Source organism: Rhinoraja longicauda, chromosome 2, assembly GCF_053455715.1.
Source record: "Rhinoraja longicauda isolate Sanriku21f chromosome 2, sRhiLon1.1, whole genome shotgun sequence".
In the NCBI taxonomy this organism is placed as follows: domain Eukaryota; kingdom Metazoa; phylum Chordata; class Chondrichthyes; order Rajiformes; family Arhynchobatidae; genus Rhinoraja; species Rhinoraja longicauda.
Window position 1 is genome coordinate 94,541,284 of NC_135954.1, and position 16,884 is coordinate 94,558,167.

Sequence of the window (16,884 nt, forward strand, 5' to 3'; positions counted from 1 at the left end):
GTGTATTAATCAGCATCTGCTATTTTTTGTTTCTCCATATGTATTCAAAATGGGTCATCTGGGTGAGTTTGATTTCTAGGCCTCAGACACTGGTTGATTCCAAGATTCAAGCTGCAACCCTCCCCCCATAAACGAACTGTACACTGCAAGGGCCAGGAAGCGAGCGGGCAAGATCATATCTGACCCCTCTCACCTTGGCCACAAACTCTTCGAAGCACTTCCCTCTGGAAGGCGAAGTCGGACTGTCAAAGCAGCCACAGCCAGACATAAAAACAGCTTTTTTTCCACGAGTGATAGTTCTAGTCAATAACCAAAGTCTGTAGTCTCTTTTTTGCTCTGGTTTATTTTCACCCACATGTTTAGACCGTAATGTTGTATCCTTATTGGTTTGATGTGGTTATGCTTTATTCTTAATTGTTAACTGTATGTTTGTGTTGTCATTTGTGAGCGGAGCACCAAGGCACATTCCTTGTATATGCATACTTGGCCAATAAACTTATTAATTAATTCATTCATTATTTTGTCGTGACATTAGTACCACTTCCATAACACTTTTTACACGGTTTGTAATTTCTTTGTTGACCTGCCATTTTCACAGTATTGGAGACATTTATTTCCAAGTAATTTGAATAGATGATCCTGTGGAACCTGTTTATTATTTCTGCACAGCAAGGGAAGTGCTGTTAATTCCGCAAAGTTAATGGAATCTTTGAATCCGATAATCAGCATTGCATAATGCTGAGGGATGGTGCAGACTGTGACAGACAAAAGAGGACTAAATTGTTCAGGTTATTGTGAATACTGTAGCAGCAAAACATAACAGGAAATTAACTAATATGAAACCGTGAAATCAGCAGCAATGCAATACTTATCCAAAACTTCAATTTAGATATCAGTAACTCAAAACTATTCAATAGTTGTGATTAAGTAACACAGCGAGGTGGCAATTTCAAAAATATCGTTTTTAATGAATTTTATCCGATCACTTTACACTTGGGAAGACTTAAAATGTGCCGGTTCAGTGACTAACTTGGCAGTTAGCCTATGAAAATTGGACTCCATACAGAAGAGTTATTCCACATATATAAAAAGGACACGTAGCACAAAAATAATTCCAATGATTTCTTGAAAACAAATGCCAAATACTACTAAAAGCAAAATAAACTCATTGGTATTGGAAGATAGATACTAAAATCTTGGTGTAACTGAGCGGATCAGGCAGCATCTCTAGAGAAAAAGAGTAGATGACGTTTCAGGTTGGAATCCTTCCCCGGGCCTGAGAAAGTCTCTTCTGAGGAAGGGTTCCGACCCACAAAATTCACCTATTCTTTTTGGCCACAGATGCAGCCTGACTTGCTGAGTTGCTCCAGTGTTTTGTATCTACCTTCGGTATAAACTAACATCTGCAGTTCCTTCCTACACCAGTGTTTAATTTTAGATTAGTTTCGTTCAGAGGAACAGCACAAATACAAGCCCTTCGGCCCACACGAATCAGATATTATATATGCACATGATATATGACGCCAGAAAGGACTGTGCCATACAACTGAGGCCAGCTGCACGATTCATTACTGATTCTCCACCTCAAATACGCTCTCAGTGAATACTCGTTTCCACTAATTCCTTGAGGTCAAAAATCTCTCTACTCTAAACGTACTCAATAATTTATTGGGATTCTCTACTTTAAAGTCAAACGACGCATTACCCTTTGAATAAACCATGTGTAAATCCAGTTTGTGACCCCAAAGCCACAGTACAGGACTCGCCTGCTGGGGGAAACATCCTCTCAATTTCTAGCATTCCAGCCATTGTTACGGTTTCCAACCAGGTTTAGTTTCACTAAGAAATTCCTTCAAATCAGAAGTTACATTAACAACATAACTGCCAGTGGGATCAGATGTGGCTCGTCGTGGGACTTTGTAAACATCTGCCCGATATTGTATCGGGGATGAGTCAGGGCTTTTAACACTGAAATTGTGATTGCCACTTACAGGAAAGAAGATTACAAGTACCCACTGCAGCACGAGTAAATAATTTTCAAAGATGATAATATTATTCTAATGTAATGTAATGCAGGATGTAATTTTTTTACCTGTTTCCATTGCATTTTCTGTTGTCTCCAACCCATCCATACTGTCATCATCATCAACAACCATCTTCCCCCTGCTTCGAGTCCTGCAATCATGAAAGATATGTCAAAAGCTATAAAATACAATGGATTTATCTTGCAGAAGTTACCCAAGTTTTTTCCTGTTTATTATGATGAGATTTTATCTCATTAAAATCAAATGAAATATTTTCATAGAGTTGAACAGCGTGGAAACAGGCCCATGAGCCCAACCTGCCCACGCCGATCAACATTTCCCAACTACACTAGTCCCATCTGCCTGTGATTTGGCCAATATTCCTCTAAACCTATCCTATCCAAGTACCTGTCTAAATGTTTCCTAAATGTTGCGATAGTACCAGCCTCAACTAACTGCTCGAGCAGCTGGTTCCACTCACCCATCACCCTTTGTGTAATAAAGTCACCCCTCAGGTTCCTATTAAATCTCCCCGCCCCCCCCCCCCCCCCCCACACCACCTTAAACCTATGTCCCCTGGCTCTTGATTCCCCCACTCTGGGCAAGAGTCTCCGTGTGTTTGCCCGATCAATTCCTATTATTATTTTGTCACGTAAGAACTGGGTCACTTACTATTTCTAACTTTTTAGTATAATCATTTAATACTTTAAAAACCTTAATAATTCTCAATTTGCTTTTCCTCCTTTCTCTCTCTATTTTAGAGAAAATAGTTTTCTATTCGTTTATGTCTGCAACCTCTCTTTATCTGAAAATACAGACTTTCCTTTATTGAATGGTAGCTGTAAATGAACTGTTCCTAGATCTTAACAATTTTCCCCATTTATTCACGTTAGAGAGGTCCAATGGTCAGTTTCATTTTTTGTTGCGTCAAAGTGCCTTAAGCTTGCATTTCCTAACTAGCAGAGTTAATACTAGGAATCTGGAATTGATCTACACATGATCTACGCAGATCATGCTCGATTTACAAGCATTCGATTGATAATTTTTGTGTGTAATGTAACTGACTCCATCAACAAAGCTTTTTGGCACTCTCAGTGAACAATCCTTCAACGTTAGGGAGCAGAGAGGAGTGGTGGGGGTTGAGTCATTTTAAGTGATATCAGCAGTAAGTGTCAATTAAAATCCCAGGCACAGCTGAGTCAAAGATCACTATCCATTTCTGACAGTTAATAGACTGTTTCTTGTGCAGACCATTGACACGTGCTTGATGAAATAAAAAGTGTATAATACTCTTGATACAATTATCTGTTGGAAACAGAACTCTACCGGCTGCAGCAGAATGGTACTTCCAGTTGTGTACTGAACGTGAGAAAGGGATGTGTGACTGATGTTTAAGCATGTGCTTACATGATCAGAATCAACAACGTGTGCCAAAGGTTGATGATGGTCCATGACATCGCTTATATACAGACTGAAAAAGAATGCTATGATGAATCTTCTGAAAGTGTTAACACATTCAAGACTAGTCATTGGTAGTTTGAATGCCTGAATAACTGTACCAGTTGCAACTGTACAAGTTGAGTAGCACAGTGGTGCAGCTGGTAGAGCTGCTCAATGTTATTGAATGGTGAGCAGACTCAAGGAGCCAAATAGTTTGCTCCTGCTTTTTTCTGTTCATGTAATGCTTTTAGAAATCTGCAGATGACAATGCCAACAGGAACCACAGTATTAGATGTGGTCACATGATGCAAATGGTTATGTTTTGCTATAACGAGATTTATTAGATACAAAGTTATCCATTAATATCGTTCTTAAGTCTTGTTATGAGCCACTGAAGAAAAGTCAAAAAAGAATTTTTGTTTTCAAGTTTGCCAGCTCCATCAGGTTTAGATTCAAAAGCAGCGACACCATTATCGGAACCAGGGACAACTAAATGTCACAACATCCCTTTCGCTATCTTAACATATATGGGCCACTTAGATTAGGAGCAGGTTTAAATAACTTGGCGCTGAGCTGCTCTGCAATTCAATTACATTATGGCTGATTTGATTGTAACCGCAATTCTGCAACTGCTTTCACAGCTATTGATGAAGATGATACTCTTCAGAAAAACTTGTCTTACATGAGCAAGTTTTTATTTTGAGGCAATGACCCTTATTCTAGATTGTCCCGCAAGAGAATGTCAGCAGCATTCTATTACACCCATTTTTAAAAATGATTCACTTGAGTACTACCCTGAAAAGATAAATTATGTTTTTATGAATTTATAGATTTTATTGTCAATAAAACATTTCAGCATTTCAAATTATTACCTTGATGGCTTCATAAACTGGCATTAATTTTGGCTCACCTAATTATTATGGAATATGACGATTTTTTTCAAAATGAAATGTCAAAAGATGATTTTTGCATGACATTCATCTTCCTTACACTCAGCATCCCATCTGACAATCAACCCCCTCACCCCACCTGTATCTACCGATCACTCACCAGGCTTTGTCCTGCCCCCACCCTGTCCTTTCCAGCTGTCTTCCCCCTATTGAAATCAGTCTGAAGGAAGCCAACCCAAAATGTCACTTGTCCTTTCCCTCCACCAGACTGTCTGACCCACTGAGTTCCTCTAGTACTAAGTTTTGATCAAGATTCCAGGATCTGCAGTTGTTTGCCTCTCCACACTTTCTTGAAAATGATTATTACATGACCAAAAAAATAAGAAACTTATATTCTCATTTTCGTGTACTTCACCTTGCATTATGTTGCTATGGCTTGCTCTCATGATAAAGAACACTTGCATTGACATTTCATGAAAAGTGAATAGTGTATTCAAATCAACAACATCTTTAAATATATTCAGTACAAAGGTTTTCCTTCAGTAAAATGTGAAAAAAAAGTGATTATTTTGAAGCAACTCAAACAGCGGGGCTCATGACTGGAAAATTCTCTTATCCATTCTCAAGTTCGTGAGTAAACATATTATCATGGTATTTCATTGTCATGTATACCAAGATACGGGGAAAAAGTTTGTTTTCAGCACTATCCAGGCAGATAATACAAGTACAATCAGACCAAACACGAGTAGTGCAAAAGAGAAAATAAACAGTGCATAAAGCGAGAAAGTGCAGACTTTTAAAAAGGGCAAAGGTCGCAACAAGGTCGATTGGAAGATCTAAAATCTATATTCATATTAATAAAACTCTCATCTTGTTTGTGTGTATATTTATATATTTATTCTTGTGCTAGAAATACAGCCAAAATGGTACACGATAGCACAACAATTTTAGGCCCACCTTAGGGGAGGGAGGGGGGTGGGGTGGGAGGGGGGATTGAGATGGGATGGAGTGGGTGAGTGGGGTCGAGGGGAGATGGAGTGGGTGAATAGGGAGGGGGATGGGGAGGCTAATGGTGGAGGGAGGAGGGGGATAAGGGGGTTGAGAGAGGATGGGTGGGTGAGGGGGATAAGGGGGGCCAAGGGGGGATGGAGTGGGTGAGTGGGGTTGAGGGGGGATGGAGTGGGTGAGTGGGGGGGAGGAGGGTAGGGGGCTTCAGGGGGGATGGTGTGGGTGAGTGGGGGCGAGGGGAGGGTGCTAGACCAATGCAGAAGGTTTGGGGTTGAGGGGGGATGGAGCGGGTGAATGGGAGGTTCAGGGGGGATGGAGTGGGTGAGTGGAGGGGGAGGAGGGACTGGGGGGTGGAGGGGGAGTGGGGGGGTGGAGGGGGGGAGGAGAGGGTGCTGCACCAATGCAGGAGAGGTTTGGGCCCAACGGGTGCACTTGGTCTAGTACCTTCTAAACATATGAGAGGTTTGATCAAGAGTGGTATCAGCAGGAAAAGGTTGCTTTTTGAATGTAGTGGTAGATGCTTTCACACTTTTGTATATTTTGCTTAATGGGATGGGGCAAAATAAATGATTGGGATGTGAGAGGTCCTCGATATGGGTGCATTCCAGAGTGCATAAAGTGCAGTTGGAGTCCGGGGGAGGGGGGGGGGGGGGGGAGGGGGGGTTGAGAGGTATCTCTACTTCAACACCATTAATAAAGACTCGGATCTGCATTCCTGCCCGATGGCCAGCTCCTTTTCATCTTCAATACACCATGTTACCAAGCTCTCTTTTATGTGCCCCGCCTCCTTATTTTTTGAGATATGGCCCCACTATAATGGTGACATGTGCAAATTTATGACTGGAGTTTACGCAGAATTTGGCCACACAGACATGATCATCAACAGCTCCTCACCACACCCTGAGTACGGTAAGGGGCTAAGGATGCGATATTGCGGGGAATCTGTGTTATCGCCAAGGATGTTTGTGCATGTCCTTACTGATTGTGGTCTACAGGTTAGGAAGTCTAGGTTCTGGATGCTGAGGGGTTCTAGGTCCAAGAGTTTGGAGATGAGTCTGATTAGAAATATGGTGTTGAAAGTAGGATGTAATAAAAAGGAATTGCAGGTGCTGGTTTATACCAAAGATAGACACAAAATGCTGGAGTAACTCAGCAGGTTAGGCAGCATCTCTGGCTCACTCTCACAAAGGATGGCTCCCCCTGTGATTTGAAGTAATTTTTACATCCCAAACTAAAGTATGCATTTCCTCATTTGGGGCCATGATTCCTGTGAATAAGTACTGCATTTTGTAATTCTGGATAAGTAATGTACACAAATGATGCAAATACAACCCTTTGAGACAGATTGGAAAATAAATGATCACCCGGAGCTTTTAGCTCCATTTTGAATGTAAGCACCAGCAGGCTATAATTCTCAAGTAATAAATTGCAAACTAAGTATTATTAACATAAATAGAAACAGAAACAAGACTAACAAGCCCAGCTATGAGATATAATTTTAAATCCTTTTCATCAATTGATTTCAAAACGAAATACAAGTTGAAACCTTTAAATAGGGTTGATCCAGGATGGGGAGGAATCTGCCTAGACAGGAAGTGACACAGCAGACATCCTGGTGCCATCGCAACAACCTGGAGCTCAATCCTCATTGATTGTAGACTTTAGGAGAACTCTCCCTCCCCTCCCCCCACTCACCATCAATAACACCACAGTCACATCATCTCCAGGGACCTAAAATGGGAGGCCACCATCGACTCCAGTCAAAAAGGCCCAACAGAGGATGTACTTCCTGTGGCAGCTGAGAAAACATAATCTGCCACAGGCAATGATGGTCCAGTTTTATAGCCATCATAGAGTCTGTCTTCGCCTTCTCCATCATGATCTGGTTTGGCTCAGCCACCAAGTATGACATCTAGAGGCTGCAGCGCATCGTTCAATCAGCCGAGAAGGTTGTTGGCCTCAATCTTCCCCCCATTGACGAACTATACACTGCAAGGGCCAGGAAGCAAACGGGTAAGATCATCTCTGACCCCTCTCACCTTGGCCACAAACGCTTTGAAGTAACTCCCTCTGATAGGTGACTCCGGACTGTCAAAGCCGCCACAGCCAGAACTAAAAACAGCTTTTATTCCACGAGCAATAGCTCTACTCAACAGCCAAATCTTTGTAGCCTCCTTTTGCACTGACATTTTATTTTATTCTTCACATGTTTAAATTATGTTTTATTTTTAATTGTCTACTGTATATCGTGTTCTTATCCTTGCGAGCAAAACACCAAGGCAAATTCCATGTATGTATACATACTTGGCTAATAAAATGTATTTAATTCAATTCAATTAAAATTTAAGAGTTTGAATTGCAATTCTCGCAAGTGAAATTGGACATAAAATTGTGTCTGCACAATTTTTGACAGCTCACGTCCTCAAATGTGTGGCAAAATAGATAATGATTTGCATTGAAGTCAAAACTTCACCAAATATGATGGCAAGATATTACTCAATCAAAGCTGACCCTCATGGAATTCACCTGTGGGAAATTCACCATTTTCAGCCCAAAGACTTAAGAGCTTCTGATAAGGAACGGCACAGTGGCATAGCAGTAGAGCTGCTACCTTACAGAGCCAGAGAACTGGGTTCGATCCTGACTACAGATGCTGTCTGCATGGAGTTTGTATGTTCTCCCTCCCCCCCTCCCTCTCCCTCCCCCCCCTCTCCCTCCCCCCTCTCTCTCCCCCCCTCAAAAACCAAGCCATGAAGATGAAGGAATTGTCCGTAGACCTCCGAGGCAGGATTGTGTCGAAACGCAGATCTGGTGAAGGGTATAAAACAATTTCTGCGGCATTGTAGGTCCTGAAGAGCACAGTGGCCTCCGTCATTCTTAAATGGAAAAACTTTGGAACCACCAGGACTCTTCATAGAGCTGGCCGCCCAGCCAAACTGAGCAATCGGGGAGAAGGGCCTTGGTCAGGGAGGTGACCAAGAACCCGATGGTCACTCTGACAGAGCTCCAGAGTTCCTCTGTGAAGATGGGAGAACCTTCCAGAAGGACAACTATATTTGCAGCACTATAGTGGTAGAGTGGCCAGACATAAGCCACTCCTCACTAAAAGGCACAAGACAGCCCACTTTGAGTTTGCTAAAAGGCACCTAAAGGACTCTCAGACCATGAGAAACAAGATTCTCTGGTCTGATGAAACCAAGATTGAACTCTTTGGCCTGAATGCCAAGCATGATGTCTGGAGGAAACCAGGCCCCGCTCATCACCTGGCCAATATTATATTTAAGGTGAAGCATGGTGGTGGCAGCATAATGCTGTGGGGATGTTTTTCAGCTGCAGGAATTAGGAGGCTAGTCAGAATCGAGGGAAAGATGAACAGAGCAAACAACAGAGAGATCCTTGATGAAAACCTGCTCCAGAGCGTTCTGGACCACACTGGGGCGGAGGTTCATCTCCCAACAGGACAACGACCCGAAGCACACAGCCAAGACAATGCAGGAGTGGCTTCGTGACAAGTCTGTGAATGTCCTTGAGTGGCCCAGCCAGAGCCCGGACTTGAACCTAAGCGAACATCTCTGGAGGGACCTGAAAATAACTGTGCATCGACGCTCCCCATCCAACCTGACAAGAGCTCGAGAGGATCTGCAGAGAAGAATGGGAGAAATTACCCAAATACAGGTGTGCCAAGCTTGTAGCGTCATTACCAAGAAGACTTGAGGCTGTAATCGCTGCCAAAGGTGCCTCAACAAAGTACTGTAATGGGTTTGAATACTTATGTAAATGTAATATTTCAGTTATTTCTTTTTAATTACTTTGCAAAAATTTCTAGACACCTGTTTTCACTTTTGTATTATGAGGTATTGTGCATAGATTGATGATAAAAAAATTTTTTAATCCATTTTTAAATAAGGCTGTAACGTAACAAAATGTGGAAAAAGCGAAGGGGTATGAATACTTTCTGAATGCACTGTAGGTTTAACATGAAGGAAAAAGATTTAATAGGAACCCCAGGGATCAACTTTTTCCATAGAGGGTGCCACAAACTTCGATTATATGTTGCTTAAATGTCAATCGCAATCTGCCGTAACATATTTGACCCCTGTATATTTACAATCACAATTTTTCCCAATAATTCAAGAAAAATCTCTTGCCACAGCGTTTAAATGTCTTGGTGGTGTTTCCTGAACCACCAAGACATTTAAAAGCTGTGGAAAGAGATGTCTTGAATTATTGGGAAAAATTGTGATTGTAAATATACAGGGATCAAATATGTTACGGCAGATTGCAATTGACATTATGACCACATTGACTAGTTCCACAACACTATCTTACCCAACAATGTTCTTTGCTATCTTTTATAGTCAATCTCCTCATTCCACAATGGAAGACCATGCCTTCAAATGTGTATGTATGTCCCTAGAGTTCCATCCCTAACCTATCCACTTCTCACTTCTATAAAACCTTTAAACTAATTTCTTGAAACTACAGCACGGTGGCGCAGCCGTAGATTTGCTGTCATAAGGTCATCAGGAATAGGAGTAGAACGAGGCCATTCAGCCCATCGTCTACTCCGCCATTCAATCATGGCTGGTTTATCTCTCCCTCCTTTCCCCATTCTCCTGCGCCAGCGATCGGGCTCGATACTGACTCCAGAGAGTATCCTATACAGAGACCGCCTATACAGAGTTTGTACGTTCTCCCCGTGACCTGCGTGGGTTTGCTCCAGGTGTTCTAGTTTCCTCCCACACTCCAAAGAGGTACAGGTTTGTAGGTTGATTGGCATCGGTAAAATTGTAAATTGTCCCTGGTGTATGTAGGATAATGTTAGTGTGAGGGGATCTCTGGTCGGCACAGACTTGGTGGGCCAAAGGGCCTGTTTCTGCACCGTATCTCTAAACTAAACAACCTAATTTATCCTTCCAACAGTTTGACTTGTGCCTCAAGTGTTTTAGGAACGTTGCATGTAGACAACCATCCTGATTTCCAAGGGGATAGGCAGCATTCAGTTCCGAGATTGCTATTTTCTGTAACACGAAGCAATATCATTTGCACAAGTTGAAAAAAATATTTTATGTTTAGTTACTTGTTTTCACACAAATTTCATGAGCACGAATTGTATTCTGTATCTCAACTTTTTGGGTAGTCATTTGAGAGATATCAGTTGCAGTCACCCAAGCAACTGCAACTTGTGGGCGTGTGTGGAAGGGATTACCTAAAACACTTTTACATAGTTAAAGGGCCTGTCCCACTTCGGCGATTTTTAAGGCGACTGCCAGCGACTAGGCTGTCGCCGCACGGTCGCCGGTGTGTCACGGGCATGGTCGTGAGTAGTCGCCAATGAATCGTAGCTTTTCTTGGGTCGCCGCGGAAATTTTTCCCTGCTCAAATTTTCGGCAACAGCTGCTTGACGCCAATGATCGTAGCTTGTCGTATCCTGTCGTGGGCGCTTTTGTAGGCTGTCGCCAGGTGTCTTTGGTTGTTGCTGATCCACCTTTTATAAGAATTTTGTTTGTTTGAATAAAATAAAATTTGGACATTTTGACCAAAGATTGACGTTTGAAGTTATTGGATTTCAGTTTCTCATGGCATCTCTTACAAATATTTTAATTTCATTTATTTTGAACAATAAAACAAACACAAACATTGCACTGCAATGAAGAGCAAACTCTTCATTTATTTTGACATTGCACTGTATTGGGTCTCTTCAGGGACAAGGGCTTCAACCACACAGACCTCTTCTTGGGCTTCTTCTTCCCCATTCTTCTTGTCCTTCTGTCTTGCAGAATTTTAAGCATGAGGGCCGCTGCAAGCAGCAGGGCTTGTATTTGATGTAAGAGCAATGCCATCACTTGTTGCTTGCTGGCAGTCATGATGCTGAATGATCGGAGACCCTACCCAAACCCATTTTTGCGGCAAAATTACGTGAAATGGCTACCCCCGTTGTCATCAGTTGTGACCTGACAGGGTCATAGCTTGTCGAGGGTAGAGGTAGGTTGACTTCGGTTGTCGTAATCGCTGTGGTAAGTGGACGTCCTAGGTCGCGACGACTGGGTCGCCAGTTGTCGCCAACGCTTGCCGTCGCCTAGGTAGTAGGTTGTCATAGCTTGTTGTAGGCATTGTCGTAGGGGGAGTCGTAGGGTTAAAAAAAATCAAGTTTTTCGGCGATCTGCTATGACTTTGACAGTCGCCAGCAGTCGCCTTAAAAATCGCCAAAGTGGGACAGGCCCTAGACGTCCGTTAGAGAATCAGGCTTCCAATAAAGGTGACATTTTTAGATTTATTGCTTCAATTTACAAACTTGCATGAGAAATGTTAATTCATTATATTTCAGTAAATAAATTCATCCCCCATGGGCCCGTATTCACCCATCGATGTACAACTCAATCACTTGTTCTCTGAACAAATATGGTCCCTATTGGTAAAATGGGTATTTGGCTTATTTAAAAACAAGAAATTATTCTGGTGTGGAGTTTTATTATCGATCACAATGGTATCAATATTATACAGGTCTGAAGGCATAATCCACTATTAACACAGCAAAGCCAGTTCCCACTTCATCAACTGCACTTGCTCAATATTCTGGGACCAACATTAGTAGGTACCATGTTCTATTTATTCAGTTTTTGTTTATTTGTACTGAAAAATGTTGATATATAATAGTGCAATGCTTTTAATCATTACATTGCAGAAACTCATTACAGCTAACCATCAGGTCGTCTTTAAACTCATCTTAAAAAATATATCAATACTGTGCATACACATAAAAAATTGATAAAGCATTAAATGTACTCCAAGAAAGTTTACATTAATTTATACAAAAGGATTCAAGAATGGTGTGTTGCCTCCCTGGTGCCAGGATCCAGGACATCATCGACCGAGTGTAGAGCATCTTCAAGGGTGAAGGTGCGCAGCCAGACGTGGTTGTGCATGTCAGCACAAACGACATCGGGAAGAAGAGGAAAGATATTCTGCAACATGACTTTAGAGAGCTCGGAAGAAGGCTGAAAAGCCGGACCTCCAGGGTGGTTATCTCCAGTTTGCTTCCTGCTCCTCGTGCTGGTGAGGGCAGGAACAGGGAGATACGGGATCTGAATGTGTGGCTGAAAAGCTGGTGCAGGGGGCAGGGATTTAGATTCTGAGACCACAGGGTTCTGTTTTGGGGTAAGGGTGAATTGTACAAAAGGGATGGGTTGCACCTCAACAGGCGGGGGACCAGCATTCTGGCAGGCAGGTTTGCCACTGCAACACGGGTGGTTTTAAACTAAATAGTGGGGGGGTGTTTCAAATGGGATAGACAAGGATGGAGTTAAAGGGAAAGAGAGTATAGGAAAAGTTAAGAAAGACCCCCGAATTAACAGGACAGAAAGCTCACGAACGAATAGGAGAGAATGGCCAAGTGTAATTGGAATCGATGTGAAAGGTGAGATGAACAAAGGATTAAAATTACAAAATATGAATACACGAAGTATAAGAAGTAAAGTGGATGAGCGCGAGGCTCAGTTAGAGATTGGTAGATATAACATTGTGGGGATTACAGAGACGTGGCTGCAGGAGGATCGGGACTGGGAACTAAATATTCAGGGTTATATGTCCCATAGAAAGGACAGGCAGGTGGGCAGAGGAGGTGGGATAGCTCTGTTGGTGAAATTCAGTCCCTTGCGAGGGGTGACATAGGGATTAACAATATAGAGTCACTGTGGATAGAGTTGAGGAATTGCAAAGGTAAGAAGACACTAATGGGAATTATCTACAGGCCCCCAAACAGCAGCCCGGATATAAGATGTAAGTTGCAGCAGGAGTTAATACTGGCATGTAACAAACGTAATGCCACTGTGGTTATGGGGGATTTCAATATGTAGGTAGACTGGGAAAATCAGGTTGGTTCTGGACCCCAAGAAAGGGAGTTTGTAGAGTGCCTCCGAGATGGATTCTTAGAGCAGCTTGTACTAGAGCCTACCAGAGAGATGGCAATTCTGGATTTAGTGTTGTCCAATGAACCAGATTTAATAAGGGAACTCAAGGAGGTAGTGACCCATAATATGATTAGCTTTAATCTGCAATTTGAGAGGGAGAAGGTTAAACCAGGAATGTCAGTGTTGCATCTGAACAAAGGGGACTATGAAGGCATGAGAGAGGAGCTGGCCAAGGTCGAATGGAAAAGGATCCTAGCAGGAATGAGGATGGAACAACAATGGCAGGAATTTCTGGGCAGAATCCAGAAAATGCAGGATCATTTCATTCCAAAGAGGAAGAAAGATTCTAAGGGGAGTAAGAGGCAACCATGGCTGACAAGGGAAGTTAGAGATAGAATAAAACTAAAAATAAAAGATGTGTAACATAGCAAAGAGTAGTGGGAAGCCAGAGGATTGGGTAACTTTCAAAGGACAACAGAAGGTAGCAAAAAGGGCAAAACAGGCTGAAAATATGAGGTACGAAGTGAAGCTGGCCAAGAATATAAAGGACAGTAAAAGGTTCTTTAGATATGTTAATAGAAAATTAGTAAAAAACAAATGTGGGTCCCTTGAAGGCAGAAACGGGTGAAATTATTATGGAAAACAAGGAAATGGCAGAAGAGTTGAACAGTTATTTCGTATCTGTCTTCACTAAAGAAGACACAAACAATCTCCCAGATGTACTAGAGGACAGAGGCCCTTGTGGCTAAAGGGATCAGGGGGTATGGAGAGAAGGCAGGTACGGGATACTGAGTTGGATGATCAGCCATGATCATATTGAATGGCGGTACAGGCTCGAAGGGCCGAATGGCCTACTCCTGCACCTATTTTCTATGTTTCTATGAAAGAAATTTGCATTAGGTGAGAAATAGTATTGGGTAGATTGATGGGACTGAAGGCTGATAAATCCCCAGGGCCTGATGGTCTGCATCCCAGGGTACTCAAGGAGGTGACTCTAGAAATTGTAGACGCATTGGTAATCATTTTCCAATGTTCAATAGATTCAGGATCAATTCCTGTGGATTGGAGGGTAGCTAACGTTATCCCACATTTCAAGAAAGGAGCGAGAGATAAAACGGGGAATTATAGACCAGTTAGCCTGACATCTGTGGTGGGGAAGATACTGGAGTCGATTATTAAAGAGGTAATAACGGCACATTTGGATAGCAGTAAAAGGATTGGTCCAAATCAGCATGGATTTATGAAGGGGAAATCATGCTTGACTAATCTTCTGGAATTTGAGGATGCGACAAGTAAAATGGATGAAGGAGAGCCAGTTCTAGACTTTCAGAAAGCCTTTGATAAGGTCCCACACAGGAGGTTGGTGAGCAAAATTAGAGCACATGGTATTGGGGTATGGGAATAGACAGGGATAGAGAATTGGTTGAAGACAGGAAGCAAAGAGTAGGAATAAACGGGTCCTTTTCAGAATGGCAGGCAGTGGCGTGCCACAAGGCTCGGTGCTGGGGCCGCAACTATTTACAATATATATTAATGATTGGGATGATGGAATTAAAAGTAACACTAGCAAGTTTGCAGATGACACAAAGCTGGGTGGAGGTGTGAGCTGCGAAGAGGATGTTAGGAGGTTGCAGGGTGACTTAGACAGGTTGAGTGAGTGGGCAGACGCATGGCAAATGCAGTATAATGTAGATAAATGTGAGGTTATCCACTTTGGCGGCAAAAACAAGGAGGCAGATTATTATATCAATGGTGTCAGATTAGGTAAAGGGGAAGTGCAACGAGACTTGGGTGTCCTTGTACACCAGTCAATGAAAGTAAGCGTGCAGGTACAGCAGGCAGTGAAGAAAGCTGATGGTATGTTGGCCCTCATAACGAGAGGATTTGAGTATAGGAGCAAAAAGGTCCTTCTCCAGTTGTATAGGGCCCTGGTGAGACCACATCTGGAGTATTGTGTGCAGTTTTGGTCTCTTAATTTGTGGTAGGACGTCCTTGCTATTGAGGCAGTGCAGCATAGGTTCACGAGGTTAATCCCTGGGATGGAGGGACTATCATATGAGGAAAGATTGGAAAGACTGGGCTTGTATTCACTGGAGTTTAGAAGGATGAGAGGGGATCTTATAGCGACATATAAAATTATAAAAGGACTGGACAAGCTAGATGCAGGAAAAATGTTCCCAATGTTGGGAGAGTCCAGAACCAGGGGCCACAGTCGAAGAATAAAGGGGAGGCCATTTAAAACTGAGGTGAGAAGAAACTTTTACACCCAGAGTTGTGAAATTGTGGAATTCTCTGCCAAGGAAGGCAGTGGGGGCCAATTCACTGGATGAATTTAAAAGAGTTAGAGCTCTAGGGGCTCGTGGAATCAAAGGATATGGAGAAAAGGCAGGCACAGGTTACTGATTATGGATGAGCTGCCATGATCACAATGAATTTGGCTCTGGGCCAAATGGCCTCCTCCTGTACCTATTTTCTATGTTTCCATGTTTCTAAGTGGCATAAATCTCAAAATCAGACTCTGCTATCGTTTCACACACTGCTTTCGGGTCATAAACATTGTATGGATTGACTTGTGCTTATGGTGTATTGTTTGAATACTGTAAACATTCTACTGATCAACTTAAACATTCTACTTCCTAATACACCTCTGATTTTCTGCTTTCTATTTTGACAGTTCAATTTGGAGACGTGGTTCTGAGCAATAAGAATCACTCAAGAGTTTAATGAAAGAAACAATCTGCAGCAAAATCTCTTGTCTCAGTTGTCAACCCCAGCACGGTGGGAGAAAACCTTCATTTCTGCTGGAGTATATTAACTTGTTTCTTATTATTTTAACCACCCAAGTTACACCTTTTCTGAATGAACAATTCTCAAAGTAACTGTATGTAAATGGTAGCACTCCATCATTCAGTGGAAGGTAGTTCGAAGGTGTATGTCGGCAGTCAAAACAAATTAGCTCAACTTGAGACTATTCTTTTACATGGCAAAAATCTAATTGATAATTTACCAGTGCTCAGTTATTATGGCCTTTGGTTTGTTGTGTTGTCACAGCAATTAAGACTTCCCCAATTAAATTTTAGATCAAAGTTGAATCGCATCCCAAGATGCTGATGGCGAGTGATTTGGTAACAGTCATACTTTTGGATCTCTCGGTGGATGTTGTCGGTCTCTTATACCTAACGCCCTCAGTTTCACCTAACTGCATATGTATAAAAATGGTTTCACTAATTGGTGTTAATCAGTTCAGGTTGTAATCACCAGATGACATTATGACCTTATGATGATACGGGCTATTGATGGAGCAAGTGTAGAGTTAGATCTCGGTGTGTTTTCTCAAAGTCCTACAGTAACGTCCTGCAGCTAAGGCTTAACAACCGCGATAAAATTTCCTTTGTGTTGGTTCCAAGTTTATACAATGGGAGTTTTCTCCAATATGCCCATTGAAACAGTTTTGCCAGGACTTCCTGATACCAAAACAGTTTTGCCAGGACTTCCTGATACCGGCACGGTGGCGCAGCGGTAGAGTTGCTACCTTACAGCGAATGCAGCGCCGGAGACTCGGGTTCGATCCTGACTACGGGCGCTGTCTGTACAGAGTTTGTACTTTCTCCC

General features: G+C 42.4%; 1 protein-coding gene across 5 annotated transcripts in view; it reads right to left on the bottom strand.

Moving 5' to 3' along the window:
- The window catches only part of kmt2ca (lysine (K)-specific methyltransferase 2Ca), a 328,698-nt gene that overhangs the window by 226,273 nt on the left and 85,541 nt on the right, over positions 1–16,884 (bottom strand). For all 5 annotated transcript variants that reach the window (XM_078424496.1, XM_078424488.1, XM_078424479.1 and 2 more), the window contains exon 3: positions 2,093–2,175. In XM_078424496.1, coding sequence (XP_078280622.1) covers positions 2,093–2,175 — 83 coding nt within the window. The remainder of the gene's footprint in view (positions 1–2,092; positions 2,176–16,884) is intronic.